The sequence below is a fragment of the Halictus rubicundus genome, chromosome 9 (assembly GCF_050948215.1).
Source record: "Halictus rubicundus isolate RS-2024b chromosome 9, iyHalRubi1_principal, whole genome shotgun sequence".
In the NCBI taxonomy this organism is placed as follows: Eukaryota; Metazoa; Arthropoda; class Insecta; order Hymenoptera; family Halictidae; genus Halictus; species Halictus rubicundus.
Genome location: NC_135157.1, coordinates 16,034,789 through 16,061,030, shown reverse-complemented (window position 1 = coordinate 16,061,030; position 26,242 = coordinate 16,034,789). Strand labels below are relative to the sequence as shown.

The following is a 26,242-nucleotide window of genomic DNA, read 5'->3' as shown; positions in this document are numbered from 1 at the left end:
ATGAGCCTGTCCCCGACGAGCCGCCGAGTCCAAGGGAATTACGTGACGATCATACGACCTAGCCGCGAGTAATCTAGCAGAGACGGGGGCCAGTATGTAAAATCGAATTTTTCCTCTGCTCTGAAACGTCAAACCTAGTCCGAGGATCGCGTACTATCCGGGACGCAAACATCGGCCTTGCCGGGACCCGTTGAAGCGCTCCTCTCGCACGGCATGCACTTTGGATCGAGATATTTCGAACATTTCGCGTTCCGGACGGCTCGAAGGTGAATCATACACCGTACACCGGCGGACAGACAGATATACGCTCCCTGCTCGGGCAACGTGCGTCGAAATCCGATTGTGCAACGATCCCGACGAGACGTATTGACTTTACGTCACGTATCTCTTGACAGTGGCAAATACTTCTCTATTTAAGAATATCGTTTCCTCGCGATCTGTCTTATCACTCCTGACTCGCCGTTCCGCGAACGAGTAACGTCACTCGATTAGGGAATCCGGAGGTTAGCCCTCGAAGGACAGAAAATCGCGTCTCGAGATCGGTTTTGTTACTCGATTATTTTCTCCTGCGGGGAGAGACGTCTTTCGATGAAGGGAAACGTGTCGAAATGTTTCATTTCTAAGGATGAGTTAGACGTGCGTACGTTGAGGAGCATATCGGGACCCGGGTCTCCAGTGACCCAGCCTTTATCGTGCGAGGGTTAAACCTCTGAGACTCTCTTGCCAAGAGAAGGCAGATTTCAATCGGTAGACGATGATTGCATTTCCTATTTCGAAATTTTTTCACGGAGATTACTTTGTAACATGTATGCTTTCTGAATGTGTTCACAGTTTCTTATTCATAATGGACCATGCGAAAAGTACAAGCACGTATGCAAACATGGGGATCGTGACGCACTTGTGTATTGTCCGTAATTGTTATTTTCAGGTAAGGATGTTTTACGATGGTCGGCAAGGAGAATGTAAGTTTTAATGTTACGGCGATTCTTGTAGGGGACAATGTGGAACTTCCAGAAGTTTTGGCTACTATAAATGCTTCAGCGAACCTCATAAATTCACAAGCGTTGAGATGGACTCTCCACCGTCATGTTCGCTAAGCGCTACTGGACCTCTCAGTGATCTTGGTAGCAGTGGAATTGGAGGGTCCATTTCTAGCGATTCTGTACGAGCGCATCTTGCGATCGAGGTATAACTTCTCCCTGATACACCGTTTGTACGCTGTGAATATTCATGCAAGTAGAACTATGGATTGTTATGCAAATCCCAAGGAAAAACGACTAAAGATTGCTTGTGATAAAAATAAGATACAGATGTTCCAAATGGGGCAAATGTTTCACAAAACGTTCTTAAGATTCGCATAAAATCTATAGTTTGCTCCGGTACACGCCCGAAATACCATGAATTGTTTGCCGTAGATGCAAGAGAGCGACATAGAAAGCAAATCTTTGTCTCAAGATTCTTTCGACTATTCCGACGGCATGTGCGGTGAGAACTTCAACACGCTGAAGAAAGGACCAGGCTGGCCAGACGCCGACGGGAAACTGGAAGTGGAAGTGGTCGACGTGGCGATTAAGCCTCCACCAGAGTTCCAGGACAGTCCCTCGCCTCCGAACTCCGAGTCCTCGTCTGCGCCGATCCTTAGCTACGCGCGACTAATGCGACAGAAAGCTCCACAGCTGATAGACGATTACGCGGAGAATCTGGTACAGTCGATGATCGAGGAGGCATTGATAATATCGTGCAGAATATCGTGGCCGGAAGGTAGAATAGCGCCGTCTACGACCCGCATACCGGTGGTAACGCGTAGCGTGCACAACCCTAAACGATTCTGGGCGACGGACTTGTTGACGCCGTCGTCGTGCCAGGGCGCCACCACGCTGATCACTCCTTACAACACGCTGAATCGTCCGAACTCACGGTGTTCCCTGGCCTCTTCCCGCTTGTCCAGTTCCCACAACTCTATCAACACCTCGGGATTGAGTCACAAGGCGGACGACAGCAGCTTCATAACGTCCGCGATGTCGCACGACGTCTTGACGACCAGCGAGATAAGCGACATGTACAACGTGCCGTTCGACTCGGACATCTACACGGTCCCGATAGACGTGGTGAGGCCCCTGCACGACCTCAGGACCCCGCAGAGGCCGAAACGGCACAGACACCATCGCAAGAGAAGAAGAAACGTGTCCGCCAGCTCCCAGAGCGAGCTAGAGGCGCACATACAACAGGCGAGGCATTACTGCGGCAAGCCACGAGCTATAACGCACGTTATCAAGTCCCAGAGACTTCTGTCGGACGTTTGCTGCAACGAGAGCGGGAACGGTAAACGCCACAGTGTCCCGGGGACGTCTGGCCGGCACGGTAATCGGACGTCCAACGGGCACATGCACAACATCGGCGAGCCGATTCACATGACTCTGCACGAGGTGCGCCAGTACCTGCAGACCCTCTACTCGAGCTCCAGTGATTCTAGTGAAAACAAACTGAAACGCGATAACAAGGCGCCGATCAGTCACACGCCTATACACCTTGCGATGCCGAAAGGTATTAGTGTAAATAATAACAATAGATATAGCAACCCGCATACAGACTCGTCGACCGACATACCAATCTCGAACAAAAATAGCAACGGACTGATTCACAATAACAATAATAATAATAATAATAACAATAACAATAATAATGGTAACGTTAAGAAGCATAAAAAGAACACGTTCGTTAGTATTAAACATAAAAAGGTGAAAGAGGAGCCGCACAAGGAGAAGGTCGACTCGGAACGGGAGAAGATCAAGAAGAGCCAGCGGAACTTCTCGTTGAATCTGAAGCAGACGCTCTGCAACATCTTCAGATTCAGACGATTAGGCTCGCCGGATCATTTCGTTGAGAAACGGAACAGCATTGTACAGGGTGAAATCGTCGAGGAGGAGGAGGGCGTCGACTCTGACCAACATGCTAATAATAATAACACTACCTCGGAGGTAGACCCCTCCGCGCAAAAGCTACCTTTCTTTAAGCGAGCCCTGCCGCCGTTGCCGAAAACCAACGGCCACGTCGCCAGCGTGGAACAGGCGGAGGACGCGCTCACCACCATGGTGTCGAAACCCTGCGAGAGCCCGACTTCCATACCACAGATGCCGGCACCTGCGCCGAAACTCGAGGACGAGCCTGCCGAAGACACCAGCATGGATTTCGCAGCGAGCATCGAGAAAGTCAAAGATGTACGTCATCCAAATTTCTACAGAGCGATCACCGAGTCCCGGGTTTTATGCATTCACTTAGTTTATCCACTTGTTATGGGAACACCATTACCAAGATATATATTTTTTTAACACTAGGTTTACGGGATCCGCCAAAATGACGGGTTCTAATATTTTTGATTTACAATTATTAAGATTCTAAAGGCACATCCATGAGGAATTATTCAACAAATTTATCTCTCTGGGTATGTGTTATTAAAACAAAATGGCTAAAACTTTGGGCAGCAAATTCTTTTCATTTTTATAAAGTAATGTAAAATAGTCGCTTTTAGTGCTCCGTAAACCTAGTGTTAATATAACTAGAGCAAATGCATAAAATCCGCACTTTGATAATAAGTGATACAGGTTGGGCTGAAAGTCCTGAAAAGTCCTTCCTGGTAATTCCGCTAATTACGATACAGATAGTTCCAAGGAATGGTCATAAACTGGACAAGTAAATTTGTGTATATGTATAATAAGAATTGGCCATCGTTCTAAAGGTTGTCCAGATTGTGACTAGATCCTGTTCGGACCAAGACCTGGAAATAACTGATTATGTTTGAAACAGTACGGTTGGTATTGGGGCCCAATATCCGGCGAAGCAGCAGAAAAGATACTGTCCAATGAGCCAGATGGGTCATTCATTGTGCGCGACAGTAGCGACGACCATTATATTTTCTCTCTATCGTTTAGACTTAACAGTTGCGTGCGACACGTGAGAATAGAGCATGACCAGGGTAAGTTCCCAGTCGTCAGAGATACTTTTTCAATTTACAGCATTATACAGGTTTCGCACTCGAAATGAACTGTTGCACAAACGAAATTGTACCCTTTTACAGAGCAAAACGGTGAATTTCGAGTGTGGAAAACCTGTAGAAGCTAACAATAGTTTATTGCGTTCTCTAATGTTCGTTCTCCTACGCGCAGGTAACTTCAGCTTTGGTAGCTGCACGAAATTCAAATCCCACACGATCGTCGACTTCATCGAGAATGCGGTGGAGCATTCTCGCAGCGGACGATACCTGTTTTTTCTGCATCGTCGTCCAGTGTTGGGGCCAATGCGCGTACAGCTTCTGCACCCGGTGTCGCGGTTCAAGCAGGTGCAGAGCCTGCAGCATACCTGCAGGTTTGTTATACTGAAGATGGTGCGCAGGGATCTAATTCCGACTCTACCTCTGCCACGGCGGCTGATCGACTATCTGAGCACGCCGCACTACTACAGCGAACAATTAGCCGAGCAAGACGACAGGGCCGAGTCCCCCGTTAGCTCGTCCACCGGTGAATTAGAAAAGATTTGTTTCACTCCGCAGGGCCTATCGTGAGGTACAAGCGTGTAACCTTTCGTTCATCGTTGTAAAATACTTGAGTATCTTATTGGTTCGAGCACGGTAACGGTTAGAGTCGTTGAAAAACAAGCTCTCGAAGCGTTACCGCGATTACATTTCGACCACACCATGTTCAGTTCCGCGATACAGGTACTGCACTGAAAAGGAATCCTTTTGTAGATTACATTTACATTTTTCCGCTCGAAAGTAACTTTCGAAATTAACTCTTCTGCAAGCCTTTCGAAGCAATTTGAACGAATACTTGATTTGCAATAGGGCGATTTCGGTTTGCAAAACGCCGAATACGATCTGCAAAAAGGTGAACTTGGAATGCAAGACCTGTATACGACTCTGTTGCACTGTGTATCGTAACGTAAACGTTCGAAGTAGCCGATTCTTCGTGTATCGTTTCCATTGAATTTCAATTATCGAGAACACATACACACGTGCACGCACGCACGCACGCACGCGCGCACACACACACAAAATGTACGTCATCTTATCGAGAAGAAGGATAATCCGTTCCACGCAGCTCGTATATAGAACTATAAACGACCGTAGTTACTTGCATAAAAGTGCTAGAAGAAAAAGGAAGCAAAGAAGTATTTAAAGACCGACGTGAAATGAAAATTGAATTCGAGAATTCGCGTTCGCATGATTCCATTAAACAATGCACAGATAAATATATATATATATATATATATATATATATATATATATATATATATAAATATAAATTACCCGTTTCTCCATCGTTGCTTTTCGACACGCGGTTAGCCGTGAAACGAATTCCGAGGGATTCGAGACTTGTTGCATTCGATTTCAGTTCCTGTCTCTCGTTTTAACGTAAAACTTGCAATTCTATAACGCGACGAGCATATGTATGTAATATTCGTATATATTGACGCAGCGATCGAGTAACTCCTTCTTGAGTGCCATATACCCTAAACATTGCTATTTGGAATCAGATATCGGAATGGTGAATGCATTCGCTTCCATTAAATACTCGTTAACGAATCGTCTGTTCGCCGGAGATTATTCAATTTCTAATGATTAACTGTAATCTGTGGTTGTTGCCAATCCATCCAAGGTATGTTGAAGCAACGTACGTAGAGGCGGTACCTCGTAGATTATGAAACCGACAACAATTAGCGTAATTCTAGCTTTAAAGTAAATACATACTGCATTGAAAATTATTTCGATAATATCTCGTTAACTATTAGATTTAGAACATATGAAGGTCAATACATTTTTACGTAGAATTTGATACATTTGATTGTCATTCCATTAAAAAAAAAAAGATTACTGTTCGTAAGATCTTGGAAAATATTTGTATGTTGGTTTAACACGCCCGGAATGCCTTGGCTACAACCACAGATTACAGTTAACTATTACAAATTACGCGTCACGGGTCTGCTAAGCGAGCTCGGAAGTTCGCAGGGGCTGTGGACGGACTTTGCCCCACCCCCTTTGCTCTGGAGGAACCGCCATTGGCGTACGATCTCTCTCCGGTCCCGCCCAGCAATTCTCATTGGCTCGGAATGTTCGGGTTCGCTCGGCAGGCTCTGTACACTGATCGCTATAAGAAACACGCGTTTCAATGTAGCTAAAACGAAAGGGAATACGAATATAGTCAGTCTATATCTTGCATTCAACGTTCGAATTTCGTCGGGGCGATCAACGCGAGGTCGATGAATCGTTTTTTGAACGTTGATACACGTACAAGCAATTATGGCGGAAGGGCGGTAGGCTAACATTTACATTAAGATATATTCTGGCGTATATAAAGCAAGCAAAAAAATAAGAAACATCAGTTATTGTGTCTGTTAACCGTAGGAAAACGTTTTCAATACGAATTGATTCATCCAGTTGTCGTGTCACGTTTTTAAGTTTAGACGTAGCTGCCACAGACTGATTAACTTAGAGGAAATATTCAACGAACTAATGGAATCATTAACGCTGTGTATAAGTATCTTCATCCGAGCATCAATCGTACTTTCTGGCCGATTATATGCCTTTCGTTTTCTCTTGTGTTCCACTGATAGCTTTCTGGGAGCGTAGATATATGCGTTCTCGCCTCTATGTAAATACATAGATTCACTTTGAGTACGTTTCTCGTCTGTACAGTTGACCCGCTAAGTTCTCGCTGGCTGAGCTTGTGCTGTACCAAATTCGTAGCATACAACCGTACCAGCTAAGAACAGTGGCGGATTTAGCCCAGGGCGGCAAATTTTTGAAAAAATACCAAAGGCACGAGCCACAACAATGAAAACAAATAAATGAAAATGTTAACCAATTTAAAAATAACATGTTTGAATGACGTTGTATGAAATTACAAGAAATCATTTAAAGCCTACAGGAGGGGAATGCAGAATGCAAGTATCTAACTCCCCCCATAACTGAAGAATAGTGAGAATGCTTAAGGGGGTATCCCTCTAGGCAGCAGAAGCATAAATCCGCCACTGGCGAAGAACTGGCAAAGAATTAGTACTGAATTAGTTTTGCTGTGCTACTAAATTCTCTGTTTGATTTACCAGAACTTCCAGAGCTGTTTTTAGACGGAAGAAAAGTTCTGCGACAACTATTTTCTGGGGACGTTATTTCGTAGAGCTGATGGGGGATGTTTTTTGTTGCGCTAGACCTAGGAGACCTTTTACGCTAGGAGCTGTTGTGCTAAACGTTTTTCCAAATTCCGTTTCTCCTTGTCCTGTGCAGCTTCACGAAACGACGGTGTAGCGAAGGCCACGGTACACAATATTGCTCAGCAGAATTTTCGCCCCTGTTTCGTTCGCACCGTCCCTTTTCTTTCCGTGAACTTTTGCAGTACTACAGAAAAATAAAATAATAACAAAAAAAAAAGAAGTAACAAATTTTATACTCAATATTCACGTGGTAGATTTTGCAATACGATTAACTAATTAACGGATCGTCGTCTGACAAGATCTAAGTCTAAGGATGAATCTAAACATAATGTAAAACATGTGCAAATAATTAACGGTTAAAGGCACCACGATACCTCAGCCGCAGAGGGAGGTATATAGAGCAGAATTAGTACCATTTTATAACAAATGTATTTTACATTTAATATAAGTTGCACATACCGTATTCTTGTGAGGAAATTTAGCGTTTATTGGGAAGCGTCGATGCTTTATTTAAATTACATCTTGCTATCATTAAACGTTAATGTTATAAAAAGGAAAGTGAGAGAGAGAGATAGAGAGAATGAGAGAGCGAGAGAGAACAAAACACTATGAGGATTCTATGCCAAGCGTCTTTGAGTAAAACGATACGTTTGAGGGAAAAAAAAGAAAGGGAAAAATGTTTCTTCTTTTTTCTTCTTCTTTTCTTCTTGTCTTATTTGCATAATTGCGTGCAAGGAAGTGTGTCATCGAATAGTTTTGTATTTTTATAATGCCCCCGAACTGCGGGAGCATAGCAAAAGCGTTGAATTCAATGTACACTTCTTCTACGAGAAATGTGATATTATTGTTAATGCATAAAAGCTTCTAATTAAACTGTACATTTTCCATGCGGTGGGAAAGAAGCCAGTGACGATCAGGGGTATAAAGAAAATTTTTTAAAGTGTAAGTATTCTTCTAAATAGAAAACACCTTTGTATCAGGTTGTGAAAATGTATGGTTCGTATGTATTTAATTAGACACGCGCGCCGATCGTAATCGATCTCTTTGCAAAAGATGAACTTGGCATAGAGGAGTAATTTCTTTGTTGTATACCAAAGTTTAGAACTGTATTCACTGTACAGCATTGTCCTGTAGGCTCTTGAACGTTTGAAATCCTTTTAGTGTTGCTTGTGCAATCGATATTTGTTATGTTTCGTTAGTACGATGTTATTTGTACCGCTTGTTTTTGAAATGTTCAATTTTTATCAAATTAGATGAAACAAAGTGGAATATAAACGAGAGAACTGTACTATATAACAAAGAAGACGCAGGTGCAATGTTGTACTTTGTCTATGACATATTGGTACATCGATCTTAACTATTGTTTGTTATATATAATTGACAAGTGCTAGTCATAAACATTGCATTTTAAGTTGGACTTCAGTATTGTTTACTAATAAATATCAATTTACTTCCGAACAGTTGTATTTATTTTTTTTTATCTTTTTCGAGGGTCCAGACACGATTCTTTTAGACCGTAAGAGACAACGTCTAAAAAGATGCGCAAGCTCTTTATAGCTACATTTTTCTCTGAACAACGGTTAACAATTGTTTCTTGTAGAAACAGGTTGTTCGCGTTGCATAATTTATTTATTCTAGTCTAATATAGTTTATCACCAAGTTCGATGATTATTAGAGTGAGGGATGCACGATAATCAGAAACATAAATATGACAATTTCTCATTTTGTAAATACTTAAGGCAGTAGAAAGTATGCTTTGAAAAGTGCATAAGATTTCTTCGGTGGAACTTTAAGTTATCATGTACATTGACAAAAAAAAAATGAAACCCGAGTAAAACATCTACAGTTTTCAATCCGAGCGATTCCTCCGTTAAGCTTCGCCGTTTATTTAGCGTACAAGTCAATAATAAACCTAATTTTTCGTCACACCCCTTCCGTTTAAGTATACAAACCCTGTCACACCCCACAGATACTCGTAAATACGTTCATTTACAATATTACTCCAGTTTCATTTTTCTCTGCTTAAAGATAATGTGACTCTCCGCAAAATGTAACAATGTATTTTTCAACATTATAGTAAAATAATCGAATGACAAATTGTTAGACAAAGATCACTCAGTATCGTTTCCGTGATTGAATTATCGCGATTATGCCTCGCGAGAGCAGGAGAAGGCTAAACTCTTGTTTTCAATTAATTTATTAATGGTAATGGAATATACTCTACGTGTAAACAAATGCGTATGTATTTGATTACCCATGTTTGTACTGCAATGTTGAAAATAAAATACATTTTTTGAGATTATTGGTCGGCAACCACTTTTTTGCATTCAACAAGAACACGTACCGCGCAAAACAAATAATATCGAGTTCACATAAAATTATATTACCTTTAAACATAACACGTACGTTGCACTGACTTGTGTGTGACTTTTTTAAATTACAGTTCTGTTTTCGTTCGAAACATTTTAATTCAAGGCAGGACACCTAGACTTTTCCTAACTAGTTTCTGAGCGATTCTCTCGAATTCGGGCCGGTCCTCTCTCCACATTTTAGCAGCGTCGACATTCGCTCCGCTTTCGTCGTTCGGCTCCGCTAACATACTCACTACACTTAGCAATATTTTCTCCACGCTTTGAACTGGACTCCATCTTTCCGCACTGCTCTCGTAACCCATTGGATCGTCGCCAGGTGCGTGCAGTATACTTATACAGACTCTACCATCCGTGTAAACTGAAATTGAATTGTCGTAACTACCCTAGAATTTCTTTCATATCGGTCTTATTGTCAGAGGCTTACTGTTCGGATGAAACATCTCACAGGTGAACTGCATCTTTGGTGGACTCAGGGGATAGTCCGGAGGAAATATTAACTTGGCTGGGAACACACCACCCTCGAAGCATGTTCCTTCTGGTCCCCTATAAATATCAAGCAGCGATATTAAATGGTGGTCACCGGTGAACGACACTATGGAATTACTTTAAAACACTAAAATTAACTAGATTATAGTGCGAAATGAAAGCTTCATTATCATATAACTGACAGAAATAAACTAAATTCCAATAAGTATAATTTATAACATACGTGGCACAAAATTTGTAAAGAATGGAGCTGTTTTTCATTGTTTTAAACGCTTTGATTAAGAATGTAGTTTTTGAAATGTTCATACACGATTTCACATTTTCTGCATCATGAGCTTGCATCCAATCAAGGTCACTTGAAAGTAGAATTTCAAATTCGCACTTTTTTGCTGTTTCATCGTGTGGTAACAAAAATATGGTATTCCATTTAAAAAATGCACGTTGACCCACGAGTAAATTTGAAAATTTCACTTACGATTTATGTAAAAACCGATAAAAACAACGTTTTACATTTTTAAGTGCCGTTTGGTAAAGTGATAGGTGCCCCGTATTTAAAAAAAAAAATACCAGAATGATGAATATTATATTTGTAAGCAGTGTAAAGTAATTTATAAAATGATTGCTTACGTGATTAAAGCTTCCCATTCGAAAAAGTTCTCCTCGTTAATCGGTCCAGCGATAATACCTTCGGTCGGGTTTAAGGTTAGCTCTGTAAATGTTGCGGTTTACCTGTTACATTATTGTCCAAAAACGAGCGAGAATAAAAACAAGATAGTTTACATAATGTCTGTAATCGAAAATCGGATCCTCACGTTTGTATTCTGCCATTAAACGTCTTAGCGCGGAACCAGCCATTGTTTTGATCATGGGAATCAATGACGTTATTTGTCAGAACGTCGACGGACGAGCATTTAGGTTAACACGTCAAGGGTCGTCGACATTTACATACATACGTATGTGCTCGAGTTTTGCTCAGCACGAGAAGCAGAACGAGTTCCGTTCTTCTCGCACGATTCCAAAAAGAATCTTCTCGCGCGACTCGCAATTTAAATGGCGACAGAGGAACATAAATATTTAGCGGATATTATAAAAGCTACTCATGCCACGTTGCGAGAAGAAGCCCAAAGTTACGGGCCTGAGATCGCGTGGGAGCGACACGTAACCCGTAAAGATATCTTACAGGTGCATTATTTCTTCGAAGAAATTGATCTTTTCACTTTCAATTAATCCATTGCCCTATGATCTATTTCACAGTGCTGAACAAATTTCCCTTTAACTTTTCTATTTTTTGGGAAAAAATTGTGGTCAACTGCCATGAATTTAACACAAGGTTTTTCAGTTTTTAGGATTCTCTTGATCCTGTTTATGTTTTAGAAATATGCATCTTCCATGCACAAACTGGCAACCACATACTGGCTGGAAAATAACTTGACTTCAGATAATGCAACTCTCTGCAGAGTGCAATGGGTGAAGTCTCAATGCGAAGAGTATTTCCTGAATGGTGGATTGCAGAAGTACAATGAGAGAGAAAAAGATATCATGGAGAAGATAAATGTAGATTTCATACAAACTGAGGATGAACAACCTGTAAATAATGGTTTACAAAGTAGAAATTTTGTAGACCCTACTCAGAAAATAATACTGTTAGATGTAGGAAGTTGTTACAATCCTTTTGGAACTCTGGATATGTTTGATGTAACTGCGATAGATTTAAATGGCATTCCCGAGAAAGTATTATGCTGCGACTTTCTGAATGTTAATGTTGGAAAGGAGAAACGTTTTTCAGCTGACAAGCATGAATTATTGCAATTACCACAGGATTCGTATGATGTTGTTGTATTCTCACTGTTTTTGGAATATTTACCGTGTCCGAAACAAAGATACATTTGCTGTAAAAAAGCATATGATCTCCTGCAACCTGGAGGAATACTTTTAATCATTAGTCCTGACTCAAAGCACGTCGGTGCAAACGCAAAACTTATCAAATCGTGGAGATACGTATTAAGTAAATTAGGATTTATGAGAATCAAATACGAAAAATTGAGACATATACACTGTCTCGTCTTCAGAAAATGTATATTTAAACAGGTTGCAATGAGGTGGGCGAATATGCAAACGATACCTGAAAATAATCCTTTGTATCAGGATGATGTAGCATTTTTTATTCCTCAAGATTTTCGAAATATTTCCTGTGAGGATAAACAAGAAGAAAGACAAATGTACAATGAAGAAGAAATGACTTGTATGTTCAATGAATTACCTTTCGATGAGACATAGTTTTTGTACCTGAATAAACCTCTAAATTTTGTCGATACTCGCTTGTTTCATCGTTTGAATGTTTGGCGGGAATTAGCGAATTCAATATGGAGCGACGGTAGCTCCCGCTGAGCGGGAAATTCAAACTCTGTGCTCCAATTTGTATAGAATTTATACACGATTATTAGAACACTATGTAGTACTTCTATTAGTTTTTATTTAGAATAAAAGTTAGTTAATTAGAATAAGGTATACTAACATGTACTAAACTTAGAATTACGTAATTCGTTTTTCTATACGGATTCGTCGTTTTTTATTTTATCGCAGTAATAAAAATAATGTAAGAATTCAATAAAAGAAGGCTGTTATTTACTGTAAAGCAAGATATGTGATATTTTAGCGGAACAATTAAGAGACCAGGATAAGAAACTTCCGACTTATGAATCATCAGGATGCTCGTGTCCAAATACATTTGGCCTAAGCGGAAAGAGAAACCAGACAATTGCGAGTGCTCGTTCATTTCAACAGGAACATTGTGTGATTTCAATTTATAATAAATGGGGTTCTTCAATTTCGGAAGAGAAGGTAGTTTTCCGTCTCGTTACTCGCCGAACGAGACTCCGGTCATTTTGGATGTAACAGAAACGATCATTATCGCAATCTTCGTTATCATAGGAATCTCTTATTTGTGTATTATACCGAGTTACAAGAAAAGACAGGTAATCAACTAAATTTTAAGATACGTAACGACTTGTAGAAAGAATAATTACGAATAAAATATTTGTCCAGAGCATTTATATGTGCATTAAGGTGACGCTCAGCTTAACAATAGGATGTTCGTTACTCGGTATGAATCGCTTTATACATAATTTATTACAAGTACAAGAAAATGTATCCGAGATTTTCTGTTAAGAAAGTTCCATTGGAAAAATTGCGGTATTATAGAAATAAGTGAATTTCACGGATGATCAAATTCGCAGTGAATAATTTCGGTCAAGAATGGGAGGTGAGCACCATAAGAACTAAAACACCCTACAGAGCTGGTGATGGCCATGAGATCGATGCTCTGATTGGCCTGAAGATAGGCCTGCGGTCATTGAACGTTACATTGCGAGGTATGTTTCAATAAGAATAAATAACCGAACAAATTAATTCCGATACAATTACATTGAATTGATGTTAGGAACGGGCAAGCAAGGAACTCCGCTCGAAAAAGAAACCATTAACTATAATGAAAGGTTTTGGTGGACGTGGGATCAAGGCAGATTTGGATTCGGCCCAGAAGGTACGAAATTAATAAAAATTTCTATTATCTAATATACAAGAGATCTATAATTTAAGCTGGACTTCTGCAAAGAAATTTCCGAGATGCTCAAAGAAGGGGGACACCGATCCCGATTCTTTTGGTCGTGGAATACTTCGTTATCGACGGAGAAGGGATTCGATTCGGTAGATTCTACCGTACCGCTGGGTGGTATTGTCATATTCTACTGTGGTTTGTGTCTTAACTACATTTCAAAAAATACGTTACGATTTTAGGATGTTAAAATTGTTTTCTATCAAACAGGGCAGCATTTTCCTCGTGGATATTGGCGAATATATTTTTACAGAGCGTGGGACGATACGTGGCCTATTTTCTTTGGCTCACCGGTGGCTTGCAAATTTTAACTTGCACAGTTTGGATTTTCGTCCATAATCCATCGCCACTTGTTATACCTTTCGAAGACGCGACTATACGACTGCATTTTGGTCGACACTTTTGGACGACTTTCAGTTGCAGTAAAACGAATTTGAATATCGTGTACGAATAAGGATTTACCGCCATGTTGAAGCACCGTAACATTTGAATGTTTTCACTTTTAGGCACACTATGCATACTATTGGGTGCGGTATTAGTTTACATGGACCTCCGGCATCCGGATGCATTGTCCATATTTTTAGACTCAAATCCGCTCAACCAGTACGATGAATGTGTAATGGGTAAGCAGTTGTATCAATTTTTATTTAATTCTTTACGTCCAGAAAGTATTTTTTTTCAATTTTGATTTGGATTATCCGAATTTAAATAATCGATAATAAGTGTTAATTAATAATTCAAGACGTAAAGGATTAATGGTTGACAAATTGTTTCACTAAAAATTTTATTAGTATTAACTTTTTTGGTCAGAGTCTAGCACGGTGGAAAATGTTATGCGATCCGAGGAACTCGGCGAAGTAGCATTGGAGTTGAAGCCGATTTCTGGAACCTCTGCATCTACTTCAAAGAGCAGCGTAGTAAGTGATAGATATGAAAATTATAAAATGTGCACCCACAATTTCATTTAATTTACTTACACCAGATGGTACTAAAAAGAAGATCAACTATAAGAAATGCGCAAAAATCGCTTTTCCGATGTCCTGTACCGATGAATCTTCCAAATGAAGAAGAAACGGAAGCGATATACATAAATGACTTATTAAGGTGATTTGATTAAAAATATTTCTATATACTCGTTAATGAACTAACAGTACTAATTGTTTCATAAGCAACTTTTTCTTTAGAGCGTCGATTTCACCTACCAACGAGGTCGCCTTCTACGACAAAGAAAGGAGAGAATCTGAGCCGTTGGTAAAACTACCAAAGAAAGTCAAGAGGATAAGAGTGATGGTTTGAAAAATGTGTGTATTATTTTACGTTACTACAGGAATGAAGATACAAGTTATCTTTTCATGTATGTACATACATTTCCAGAAAGTTGAAAGTTTCAAATTCCTGTATTCCATGTATTGACCAATGCATCGCAATACGCGTCGCAATATATTATTAAATTAACAAATTGAACCTCTGATAGACCGTGGATGTGCCAGCGCTTAAGTTTCAGACTCTGTTTTCTCTTTACTTTCGCTATTCTCGGACGTGTTTCTGTTCTTCTCCTCGGACTTCGACTCCTTCTCGGATTTCTTCTCTTTGCTCGACTTCTTCTCGCTCTTCTCTTTGTCAGCCTTGTCCCCGTCGCTCTTCTTCCCGTTATCTGACTTGTCTTTGCTTCTTCTCTCTTTGTCTTTGTCCTTGGACTTCTCGGAGTACTTCGATTTGGAGGATCTAGACTTGGACTTCGACCTGGATCGTCTGGATTTCGATTTCGAGCGTTTGCTGCGGGACCGTGACCGACTCCTTCGACGCGGGGACCTCTTCTTTCGGTCCTTCGATCTCGATCGTGATCTACGTGATCGGGACCGTCGGGATCGCGAGCGTGAACGATGACGGCCGCGGGAACTGCTTCTTCTACGCGATGGGGATTTTCGTCTGCGTTCTTTGGACCTTGACCGCTTCGATCGGGATCGTGATCTGCGTCGGTGGCGCGATCGAGAGCGTCTGTGACGGGAACGGGAACGTTTACGCGATCTAGACCGTCTGCTGCGGCCCCTTGATCTTGACCGGGACTTCCGGCTGCGGGAACCGCTGCGACTACGCTTGTCCTTGGATAGCATGCCGATCATTGGGTCTATCGCAGCCGAAATTAAATTGTGGGCTTCCTTGACTCGCGACATTGCCTCCTCGATCTCCTTCTGTGCTGCTTCATTGCTCTTCGCCTCCGGCTTGGCTATCGCTTGCGTCGAATGATAAATTTTAATCCATCTATCCAGAATCGCTTTCCCATTCAAAAGCAAAGCAGACACTACTGCCGCTTGTTCAGACAGCTCCACCAACGCGTAGTGTTCAGTGTCCGAGTCCCTGGAACATATACGCAGGTACTTCACTTCCACGTTGTTGTTGCTGAAGAAATCAAGTAGGTCGTCTGTCGTCACAGAAGGGTCTAAGTTTGCTATGACCAATGTTCTCCTGATCTCTTCGATCCGTCTGCTGTCCAAGTGACCGGGTAGATGAGGATAAGGTGGTAGACCGTTTGCTTCTAGTTTTGGATCTATGGTGGTGATTACGTGATTCGGAGGAATTCCTTCAATCGCATTTACAAAGTTGGGTGGTAGCTTGGGTTCAGAAGGGTAGAGACCTGAAAAAGTATAATCATAAGTATGCGTTCTTATAAAAATATGGAGTTTTATATAAATTATAGTGTTGATGTTATGTGGATTTGTTCTGCTGTTCCTGCAAGAGAAAATGTTAAAGTAAGGTAGAGGTATTGGTACTAACCTGGGACAACGGTACCGTTGTTTGTCAACTCAAGGGCTCGTTGTTCATCTGGAATGTCTCCATTTTGATACGGAATCACAATCAATGCACGGTCAATGAAAACAGTGTTCGTCATGTGTTGGGCAACGGCGACGCATCCTTGATCGTGGAACTTTATGTAACAAATACGCGACTGCACAGGAACTGCGACGTCCCTTATAGTAGGATATAGTCTGATATCCTCTATTTTCCCAAGGTAACCGAATAGTGTTTGCATTTGATCTTTGGTCGCCTGTGGTGCGATATTCGTCACCTGTACCACTTTCGAACCCACCGCCATTCTGTCTGTTAATTCTGCTCCGTTATTTCTCGATCTAACGCGGAGAGGTTAGCTTACCGAGGGATAGTGTTGTGTGCGGAATATGATCGCGCACCGTCGCACGGAAACGTGGCCGCGTTAGACGCGTTACCACCAAATACGGTCGACCATAATAACAATGGCCGGTTTTGCCTTCGTTGAAACAGACTCACGCTAAAAGCAACGTTCCAGATCGGCGCGTTCTTCGGCTACACGCAATTCTCCATTACATTCTTCGCGTTTTTCTCCCGACGATTTTGGAACGTCGCTATGACGCGAACTAAGAATTGGTAGATGGTGCACACTATTAGTGCATTTGAATAGAGTACCGACTGTCGGTAATAAATACGTTGGTGAAATGGAACACGCGCAAAAATATCGTGAGCAGTTTGGGCATGAACGATGTGGTGGAACAGATACGACACTCTATAGATTTGTTGGTTCCTATCTTCTTTTAGAATGGGAGGGATCAGACTGTAGCAGAGATTAGATAAGAGCTCTCACGCCCAAGGACTTTATACCTGCGATATAGAGCTGCTCCCGCACTAAATTCTAGCCTGGACCAGATCCCACACAGTAAAGCTTCTGTTTCATGCTAAAAGATGGTGTAGGTTCTGTTCCATGCTAAACGTGGATGTGAGATCTGATCCAGGCTAAACGTGGAACCTCTCTACCGTGGGTGTAGGATCTGATCCAGGCTAAAAACTTGATGCAGGTTCTGTTCCAGGCTAAAAAGATGATGCAGAAAAGTGGGGACACTAAAACCCCGAGTTAAATAAAATTTTCCGGGACAGAAATAGTAGAATGTGCTAAATCCATGTGTGCATAAACACTTTAGGCCTTTATTTTACAAATCACATATTATGACTTACTGTACAAATGACTAAAGTACAAACGTGATTGTACAATCGTATAAAGTAATTGTAAATCAGGCACGTAAGTTTATTCGTGTTTGAGCTAAAAACGTGAGTAATCAAACGCTCCAACTTGATGCGCAATACTGAAGAATCGTTGGTGTGAGCATGACAACTTCGTAATTTATAAGATACTGATCTTTCAGTATATGTACAAAGTCAGCCGATAGAATTCGGGAAAGAAAGTAATGGTTTCAGACTTATACTTGAGAAGGTATTTAAGTGCTACTCATGTGGCACTCAATGTTTGAACCGGATTTTGCTCAAATGGTAAACGATATTCGATCGTTAAAAAATTTGTACTTGCATGATATGATTTTTACATCCTTTCGTTCTCGTTTAATACTGATTCGACAGGGTATTGGCACAGTATTCGCAGTTTCGCAATACTCTTTTCACTATACTACGACGCTGAATCGTGTTACACAGCAAATCGTTAACAAACAAAGCCGAAGAAACAGCAGTAACGAACAATAATTGATATGATGAATACTCGAGTAATCGGTACTCTAAGGATACTCACTAAGGATATGCATTCTCAGTCTGGTAACGTCATCGAATAAAATTTCTATCGTCAGTCTGTCAAACATAACTGTTAATGACCCAACTATATTTCTCTCTTCTGTCAGTCCACAATTTTCCTTCGATCCACCGTATATAACAATATTTATAATTATATTTATATTGCTAAATATAAATATAATAATAAAAATATGATAAATTATCCTATGTATAATCGTCAGATTTAATTTTGATTAAATCTTTAATTCTCGTAAAAGAATTAAAATGACCGCCCTTGCCTCTAACGATCGTGTGAGACTAACACTACATTATTTAGTAAAATATAAAATAGTATTGCTTTTTATTGATATCTTAACTTTACAAGAGCTGACCCTTTCCATTATTGCACTATTCTTTTTCACATTTTCTACAAAAGACTCTTCGCTTAGCATCAAAGTCAAGAAATTACGCTCATATTTACATTTTTGTTGTACTTGTTCGTTTCCTTTGTCATGTATTTTCCTAATTTTATTTTACTTTAGTCCCCCCCCCCCCAAAATAATTTACTATTGACGAGTCCCACGCGATGTTATGTGGGACTAATGGGAAAGTATAACCCGCGATCGGATCGTAATTTATTAAAACGTGTCACCACAATTCTTGAAGACCAGCGGGCAATGTTTCCTCGCGATGGTGGCGTACGGGACGTTGCTGTTCACGTGGATCGGTTTCGATTTACTCAGCTTGTTCCACACGTGGATGGTCATCGATTTTCCTAATATTTTCATCGTCGCGTTGCTGTCCTTCGTCTCGAAGTATTTTCGCCATTTCTTGTAGTGAATCGGGTAGAACGCCGATGGCGAGAACACCTTGAAGCCCTGACAGCGAACGCTGGTCATTTCTCGAATCTGGATCGTCGAACCATTCATTCTATTAGAACAATGTTTACAGTACAAGTGTCGGCTGAAGTTCCGACACCTAGCAATGTCGTCGATGATGTAATGTCACTTCACAGCGACTTCTTTCAAAAGAACGCGAGAACTCTGTATAGAGGAATAAGTATTTCGTTTGAACCCATAAAGCTATTATTATCAGAACGATACTCACGAGTTTCGTGGAACAGATTTTCTGTAACGTCCTGGTGATAACTCCGGGGCCATTGTTGCCCCAAATATTGCCGCGATAATTCGCCTTCAAATCGTGAATACACAAGTCAGCGACCTGACGACCTGTCGGAGTTAGGTCAAATCCTACAATTCCGGCGGCGATACTGTCCCAATCCTCCGCTCCGGCGAAGTTGGTCATACGCTCCAAGGACCTGTCCAAATTGCACAGAAATAATACACAATGAAAATTTCGATCGATTAACAACTTTGACTTTTGTTTTGCATAAATATCTACAGTGACAGCCCAACCTCAGTCACTCTAATTGTAAGGATTGGTCTCGCTTTGACGTCGGAGGGATTTGCAACTGATCAGTTTAAATCAAGAACAATAGAATGATTAGCTCACGTAGTGACGACGACGTCCAAGTCCAAATAAATGCCGCCGAACTTCCACAGGGTCAGGTATCTCAGTATGTCCGACATGTGGCTCCTCGGCCATCGACTCTTCTTCAGCACGTCGTCTTTGTACCACTCGTCCAAGGGTGTTCTCTTCACGTACTCGTCGGCAAAGATGCGTCTGATCTTGATGTTCGGATATTTCTGCAGCTGGTTGAACATCTCCTTCGAGCGGTTCGAGATCCCCGATTGCGAGAGGAACAGAAGGTAGACGTTCATGCTGGGGTTCATCTTCGCTGCTGATTCCACGGCGCAAGCTTGCCGAGCGTTCAACACCAGCCCGGCGTCGTCGAAGCATGATGTCTCGTGGAAGAAGATGTTCCTGTCCCCTATCGGCTTGTCGGATTCTGCGGCAGAGCGACGTATTTTGCAAAGAAAGAAGAAAGAAAAAGTTTCGATCGTACAGGAACGCAGAAAATAGATCGAGGTTCTTTGATTATTAATAGACTGTGGATTTCTAAAATGAAAATGTTCTAGGTCGATCGCAAGGTACAGGAACCGAATAAAAATTTGTCTAACAATGTCGATTAAACGCCCCAAAATTCCTTTTGTCTTCCTGCTGTTTTGCGTCTCGCCAATTTCATTTTATTACGAGTAGAGTCCACAGTCTGGTAATACGTAACTGATATAATTAAAGAGTTTTTTTTCTCAGTATCGACTGTAATTTAGTTCGATCGAGGGTTCAGACGGCCACGCGAATGAAAATTGATATGCAAGCCACCGTGCTAGCCGTAGCATGAATTATTCTGTCGCGCAACTAGGATTCGTATCGATTACACTTTAAATTATTACGATCGTGAATCCGCTGCGTGCGATCGTTCGTCAATGGAGGTCGGCACGCGTACAGGGAATATAAATTACAGGTGTGCCGCGAACTAGAGGCACAGGTGCGTCGAGTGAAAGCGCCGAGCTTTTCAGAGACACCCTGTATTGCGTTAACGCCGAACGCGTTGTTCTAGAAAACTGTTAAGATCGAGTTTAGTTTGCTCAAAACTCAAACGTTCCCATGAACTGCGAAGGCGAATGTAGTTTACAAGTATGTACCGGATGTGTCACCGCTCGCTTACCCTTTATCATGCTGATAATTGGGATTTTAGGAGAAAAGACTTATCGGTGAGGAAGTCGTTTAACACGTTCGCGACAGTATGAATTTTATGTCACTTCGCATCACAATTAAAATTAATGCTATATCGTTCGCGAACGTGTTAATTAGACCTCCCCTGTTAGCCCTCTACCGCGTTCCGCCATATTTAAACACGTTTCGATATTATTCGAAACAAATAAACGAATAAATGAGCTATTTTGACTAGTGCCGGTTTTCAAGGATCGGTTCGGACAATTGTCGAACAGTTCTGTGTGTTGTTGAAAAGAAAATGGAGGATCGAGACGTACCTGATTCTGGATCGAAATCCGGAAGACTGTTCGACGTGCTCGGGAAATCATAGCAAGTGATGACGCTAGAGTCGCGAAGATTGACGAACGGCATGCTTTCGATGAAGTCATTATCGGTTGAGATCATGATTAGGAAAAGCGTAACGGCGCAGACGAAGCAGAGCACCAGCCTCTTCTTCATCTTCATCGCCTGGATTAGGTTCGGCTGAACCATGAGTGATCACAACGGTTTGAGCAAATCGACCACTGATCCTGTCATCTCTTTTCTGGCGCGATCTGTAAACGATAAATTATCCTTTGTCCTAATACTGAATGCAATAGCAACGATAATAGATCTTTGTGAAAACTAAAAATATTTAAAAAGAAAAACAGGGTGCAAGTAAAAAATCCTTTCTTTCTTTAACAATTTTAATCTTCTCTGGAAGCGGCTGTCGTAAACGCAAAACCGTTGCAATCTTTATGCACATAATTTTGCGTTTACTCGCAACGTTATGTCTACAGTAGGGTCATGGAATACGTAAAGTATACATTTGGAGTACAGATAAGATACGAAACTACAAATTAGGTGACTAATTGTTAGTAGATGATGATTGAGCACAAGCAAGGCGAAACCTTGGGAAGAACTGACATTTTTACAAAACCTACGGTGCAACTAGATATTACAGAACTTTACAGTGCGACGAAATGTTGGAGGACTCGCAACTTTAGATAACCCACGGGACGATTAAATATGACAGAAGCTAAATTATTAGAGAACATACGGCACTCATGATTAGATAACATTTTGCGTTCCCGGTTTTAAAATGAGTATCGTCGCATAAATTAGCGCATCGTGTGAGTAGTGCTGGATAAACCAATAAGCAAAGTAATCACTTGCTTAGAGCATACGAAAAACAAATGGTAAATTTCTGTTAAAAACACTTCTTAGTAAATTATCGAAAATGTCTAAAAAAAAATCGTACAGGTTCACACTAAATTCCGTCAAAGTGATCCTGTATAACGGGGGTCTCAAAATCTTTCAAGTGGGCCCCTAAAGGTCGGAACTCTGAAATGTTCTAGTTAACAGCTTTTTAAATAAATAATGACGAATTGTTTCACCGCACAGATTGTCAGGTGATATCCTTCTTTTTTGTTAGCGTAGTAATAAATTGCTATTTTGTTTGTTGTAACGTTTAAATTCCTTAACAACGTATTCCCCATTTATTACCATGACGAACTATGAAAAGTTCTGGTTGATAGCTTTTTAACACTAGGTTTACGGAGCATTAAAAGCGAGTAGTTTACATTACTTTATAAAAATAAGAAGAATGTGTCTATCCAAGTTTTCAGCCAGTTTTTAACCCTTAGCACTCGAATGGCGACTGTAAGGCGCCACTAAAAATTGCTGTATCATTATTCAAAATATTTTTTACATTATTAAATTTGTTTGTATTTAAAAAATTACGAAACATTTCAGTACTCTACGAGTAAATTGCACCATTTTCGTATGTATAGCATGAAAAAATATATATAGAAGGGAAATGTTCTAGGTCGGAAAAAATGTTTCGTTTTAGAGTTAAAATGGCTTCGAGTGCAAAGGGTTAAATAATATATACCTAAGGAAACAAGTTTGTTGAGTAATTCCACGTATATGGATTTTCACAATCTCAATAATCGTAAATTAAAAATATTAGAACCCGTCATTTTGACGGGTCCCGTAAACTTAGTATTAAATAAATACAGCATGTTCATTCTACCTTCGTGCCGCCACGCCACGAGCCGTCAGGCTCGCGGAAAACGTTCTTGTCGAGAATGTTTTCTACGAGCCCGACATGTTCTAGCATTGGCCTGCGAACCCCTGGGGTTTTGCTAGCAGAGGACACGCTGTGCCTTTGTTCCGAGCCTCTCGAACCCTCTCAAGCGGCTCTCCCAGACCCCAAAATTCGCATAAACTGGGAAAAACCGCCAGGTTTGCCGGCCTGTGAGATATGCATTGACCTTAATCCAGCACTGCGCGTAAGTCGATAACTTTCCCCGCGCTATAGACACTATCGAATCGAATTTACAACCCCCCTGTGGCATCATTTACCGACCCCTTTGAAGTCCTCCGATTTAGCCACGAATAATCGTTTGACAATTTTGTTTTTAACATACAAATACCCAAAACATTTTTAATCATCGAGCCGAATCATTTTATTGCAAAGCTGGTCGCACTGTGCTCACAATTTCAAATAAACTACCCTATATTCGAAATAATCCCTCGTTATATTTTATCCAACTAATCAATTTTTAACGATTCTTGAGTCTATTAATGTACTGGTAGGTTGACAGACTGAGCTGTTATTAAAAATCGAAAGTAAGTATTGCAGTGTGCTGATTTGGTGCGAAATGAATGGCCGACTCTATCGCGTTGCTATGGCAACACTTGTTATTTCGAATCGCTTTCGCGGACTCTCTGCGGCATTTTATTACCTCGTTCAGAAAAATTGAATTATTTAAAACTTCACCCGAAAAAATTCAAGTAGAAAATTCCGAAAACACTGTTTTTAAAAAAGGCTTAAATGGTGTCACAATTTATATCAAAAATAAATATGAAGAATCGGGAATTTCAATTGGCAGACGATGATTGTATAGCAAACGAATCTCGCCTGACGCGAGAGCGTTTATTGCCCACTGAATCCCAGGTTAATCGTCACCTCATTGCCAACAACTACATCCTGCGATTAACCTGGTAATATCAGTTCAAGCCCTCCGAGCTTAACTTAATAAGCTAAGAGCTAAACTTAACTCTACACCGATCGATAATTGTTCAACAATTCACTTATAATACTTATTTTATAAAGAGATATGTAACATACAGCCTGTTTCATTAGAGCGTTGGAGCCAATTCTCGGTTGGCAAATCGTTATAAAATATTGAGAAACGTCGATGACTTCGAAGGAACCAAGACAGGATAAAATTATTTTGAGATGGTTCAATTTAAAAAAAAAAAAAGAAAAAGAGAGGAAACAGACTGTATACAATAACTGCGAAAAAGTTTAATATCCCTTTTGTACTAATCGTTAAGCTTTAAAAATAAATATAATTAATATAGACACAGTAATTGGTACCCCCGCAGTAATTGGGTCCCTTAGTCTATTCATTAAAAAGTTTGACATCAAATTGAAAATTGAAATTACATTTTCGGGACTAGCTTTTTCCAAGATGAAGAATCTTGGTCAGACACCTGGATAAAGCACGATCGTCAAAAATCCCGAGAGAACTTCCATTATTCAAAGTGAAGTTTGTCGTCATTTAAGGGCCCGGGACAGTCACGTGACTTTTTAATTAATAATTTCCATTCACAGACTTAAGATCCGTCTTGGTCTTGATCCGACGAGTCTGAAGTCTGTGACAAAACCTGTCACATTTTATGCTCTGTATTATCGACATTATGAATTCTGACGTGCTTCAAGTTTTTCGCTTTATTTCGCAGAGAATCAAGACAAAATATAGCTCAATTTGTAGCTGGAGATATTTCCTAGCGCGCGCTACTCTCGATTTCATTCAGAAAACTCATCCAATGGCGTAAAAATGCTTGGATTCCGCGGCATGCGCATCGTCAATTTTTGGCCTACTTATAACGCTTATCTCCCCAAATGTCAGCATAATCTCGGCAGCTTCTGACCAGCGCGCGCTAGATTGAACCTTCCTCTTTCGAATGAGCCCTTTACCAGCGACAAAATATTCTTATATAAGGACGAAAACTTGAGACACGTAAAACCATTTTTTGACGGTAATGTAGGCACTCTACCTTATCGCGAATCTACGAAGACCGGGCCCTTAATTGACAGACCGCTCGAACCTCGAATAAAAGTCACTGCTCGTGAATGAAAACAACGTACACCCCTTTCAACGACAGGTTACGATGTGCAAGCTCTGATGTAGGATTGCGTTGCACAGCTCTCCGAAGATCATCGCTGCCGTGTTCTGTATTTCGGTGGCGAATCATCTATCGACTGGCAGCGTGTTTACGTCGAGGCAGCTCGCCATTTATTCTTCAGGGTCTGACGATGATGATGCGACTGGTGCACCGCATACCAAGAGGAAATTATTGTCCCGTGACAATAAACTGCAACCTGGGCGGCTCGAATCACGTGAACGAAGACGAAACGAAGACGTTTTTGACGACACTGACACGAAGCCTCGCGGTTTCCGTCAGACGAACCGTGTTGCCGGCAAACCGAGTACATACTGCGCTTTTTCCGTTTTGGATCATGCGTCCGACTCGTCTCTGCTGCACGGTCGAACAGCCGACAAACGCATGCGTCGTTCAAACTGGGATTATTGGATAACTATATTATTTAGTGATAATGAAAAATCTCATCGTTTCAGTGATAGGGATTATGCAAACGCAGTCAGAAAATTGTAACGGTTGAGAACAGCTTGCTTTACGGTTTCGTGGCGTCTCTGTTTGACAATTGATCGATCTTACTGATTTGTGGGACTATTTATACAGGCGAGGCTACGGTGAATGATGATGATTTATGATAAAAACGGATACATCAAACACAACACGGAGGAAATGTTGACAGTGTTTAAAGATATTGTCGTGTTTATCCAGAACCCATTAAAATTGTTAAAATGAGAGATGTCTATATAGCCCCTGTATCTTGCGATTAATTCACAAAGTTTTTACATAAAAATCCGCAATCGGAATTGAAACCGTTTAGGTGGCTGCCGGGGTTTGAGGACTGTTAGTATTGATTTCGGGTCTTGGAACCCTTGGGGTAGAGCATCTGCACCCCCATTGTCCGGATGCTGCAATAGCCGATGTTCTGTTAATTGAACTGCCGTTTTGTAGACATTTTGTTGAAAACGTGGAAGAACAAGATGTTGACGAAGCTGTCTTTGGTTGCGTAGGATATTAGAATGCGATGACGATGGCAACAATACTGCGACGGAATGATTTCAGTGCGAGTCAGACTGCAGGTTCAAGTTTCAATCAGTTTTCGAACCGTTTCGAGCCCTGATTGGATGTCCTGGTAGGATTTAAAATTTCAGATCTTACAAATAATTTTCTATAGCGCTTTTGTAAACCGTTTACCTAACTATTTTCATGTAATACC

At 40.9% G+C, this 26,242-nt stretch overlaps 6 protein-coding genes across 9 annotated transcripts; 3 read left to right on the top strand and 3 right to left on the bottom strand.

Annotated features, from left to right (window-relative positions):
• Positions 1 to 825: 825 nt before the first annotated feature.
• On the top strand, positions 826 to 8,661 carry LOC143357018 (uncharacterized). The gene is made up of 5 exons (XM_076793146.1): positions 826 to 928; positions 994 to 1,186; positions 1,416 to 3,218; positions 3,805 to 3,973; positions 4,164 to 8,661. Exons 2-5 carry the CDS (start codon positions 1,070 to 1,072, stop codon positions 4,556 to 4,558), a joined length of 2,484 nt encoding a protein of 827 aa, XP_076649261.1. The 5' UTR covers positions 826 to 928; positions 994 to 1,069; the 3' UTR covers positions 4,559 to 8,661.
• A 767-nt stretch (positions 8,662 to 9,428) lies between these two features.
• Positions 9,429 to 11,000, bottom strand: Ubc7 (ubiquitin conjugating enzyme 7). Its single transcript, XM_076793241.1, has 4 exons — positions 10,874 to 11,000; positions 10,689 to 10,770; positions 10,000 to 10,118; positions 9,429 to 9,933 (listed from the first exon to the last, which is right to left on the bottom strand). Exons 1-4 carry the CDS (start codon positions 10,926 to 10,928, stop codon positions 9,674 to 9,676), a joined length of 516 nt encoding a protein of 171 aa, XP_076649356.1. The 5' UTR covers positions 10,929 to 11,000; the 3' UTR covers positions 9,429 to 9,673.
• Positions 11,001 to 11,105: 105 nt separating this feature from the next.
• Positions 11,106 to 12,375, top strand: Samtor (S-adenosylmethionine sensor upstream of TORC1). Its single transcript, XM_076793203.1, has 2 exons — positions 11,106 to 11,243; positions 11,436 to 12,375. Exons 1-2 carry the CDS (start codon positions 11,112 to 11,114, stop codon positions 12,336 to 12,338), a joined length of 1,035 nt encoding a protein of 344 aa, XP_076649318.1. The 5' UTR covers positions 11,106 to 11,111; the 3' UTR covers positions 12,339 to 12,375.
• A 146-nt stretch (positions 12,376 to 12,521) lies between these two features.
• Positions 12,522 to 15,027, top strand: LOC143357030 (dual oxidase maturation factor 1-like). Of its 2 annotated transcripts, XM_076793180.1 has the most exons (10): positions 12,522 to 13,036; positions 13,107 to 13,164; positions 13,298 to 13,432; positions 13,501 to 13,602; positions 13,659 to 13,812; positions 13,885 to 14,096; positions 14,181 to 14,297; positions 14,485 to 14,591; positions 14,657 to 14,778; positions 14,859 to 15,027. In XM_076793180.1, the coding sequence occupies exons 1-10, from the start codon at positions 12,875 to 12,877 to the stop codon at positions 14,968 to 14,970; spliced, it is 1,281 nt and encodes a 426-aa protein (XP_076649295.1). In that variant the 5' UTR covers positions 12,522 to 12,874; the 3' UTR covers positions 14,971 to 15,027. The 2 variants fall into 2 exon arrangements, with proteins under 2 accessions (XP_076649295.1, XP_076649296.1); XM_076793181.1 differs by lacking the exons at positions 13,659 to 13,812; positions 13,885 to 14,096.
• Srp54 (splicing regulatory protein 54) lies at positions 14,799 to 17,070 on the bottom strand. 3 transcript variants are annotated; one of them, XR_013082752.1, is made up of 3 exons: positions 16,450 to 17,070; positions 15,041 to 16,309; positions 14,799 to 14,931 (listed from the first exon to the last, which is right to left on the bottom strand). XR_013082752.1 is itself a non-coding variant. In XM_076793172.1 (3 exons), exons 2-3 carry the CDS (start codon positions 16,703 to 16,705, stop codon positions 15,168 to 15,170), a joined length of 1,398 nt encoding a protein of 465 aa, XP_076649287.1. In that variant the 5' UTR covers positions 16,706 to 16,749; positions 16,826 to 17,070; the 3' UTR covers positions 14,960 to 15,167. The 3 variants fall into 3 exon arrangements, 2 of the variants coding, with proteins under 2 accessions (XP_076649287.1, XP_076649286.1); XM_076793172.1 differs by lacking the exon at positions 14,799 to 14,931 and having other exon boundaries at positions 14,960 to 16,309; positions 16,450 to 16,749; positions 16,826 to 17,070; XM_076793171.1 differs by lacking the exon at positions 14,799 to 14,931 and having other exon boundaries at positions 14,960 to 16,309.
• A 1,059-nt stretch (positions 17,071 to 18,129) lies between these two features.
• Positions 18,130 to 21,431, bottom strand: LOC143357037 (lactosylceramide 4-alpha-galactosyltransferase-like). The gene is made up of 4 exons (XM_076793198.1): positions 21,156 to 21,431; positions 19,714 to 20,110; positions 19,309 to 19,519; positions 18,130 to 19,109 (listed from the first exon to the last, which is right to left on the bottom strand). Exons 1-4 carry the CDS (start codon positions 21,367 to 21,369, stop codon positions 18,840 to 18,842), a joined length of 1,092 nt encoding a protein of 363 aa, XP_076649313.1. The 5' UTR covers positions 21,370 to 21,431; the 3' UTR covers positions 18,130 to 18,839.
• Between the last annotated feature and the right edge of the window lie 4,811 nt (positions 21,432 to 26,242).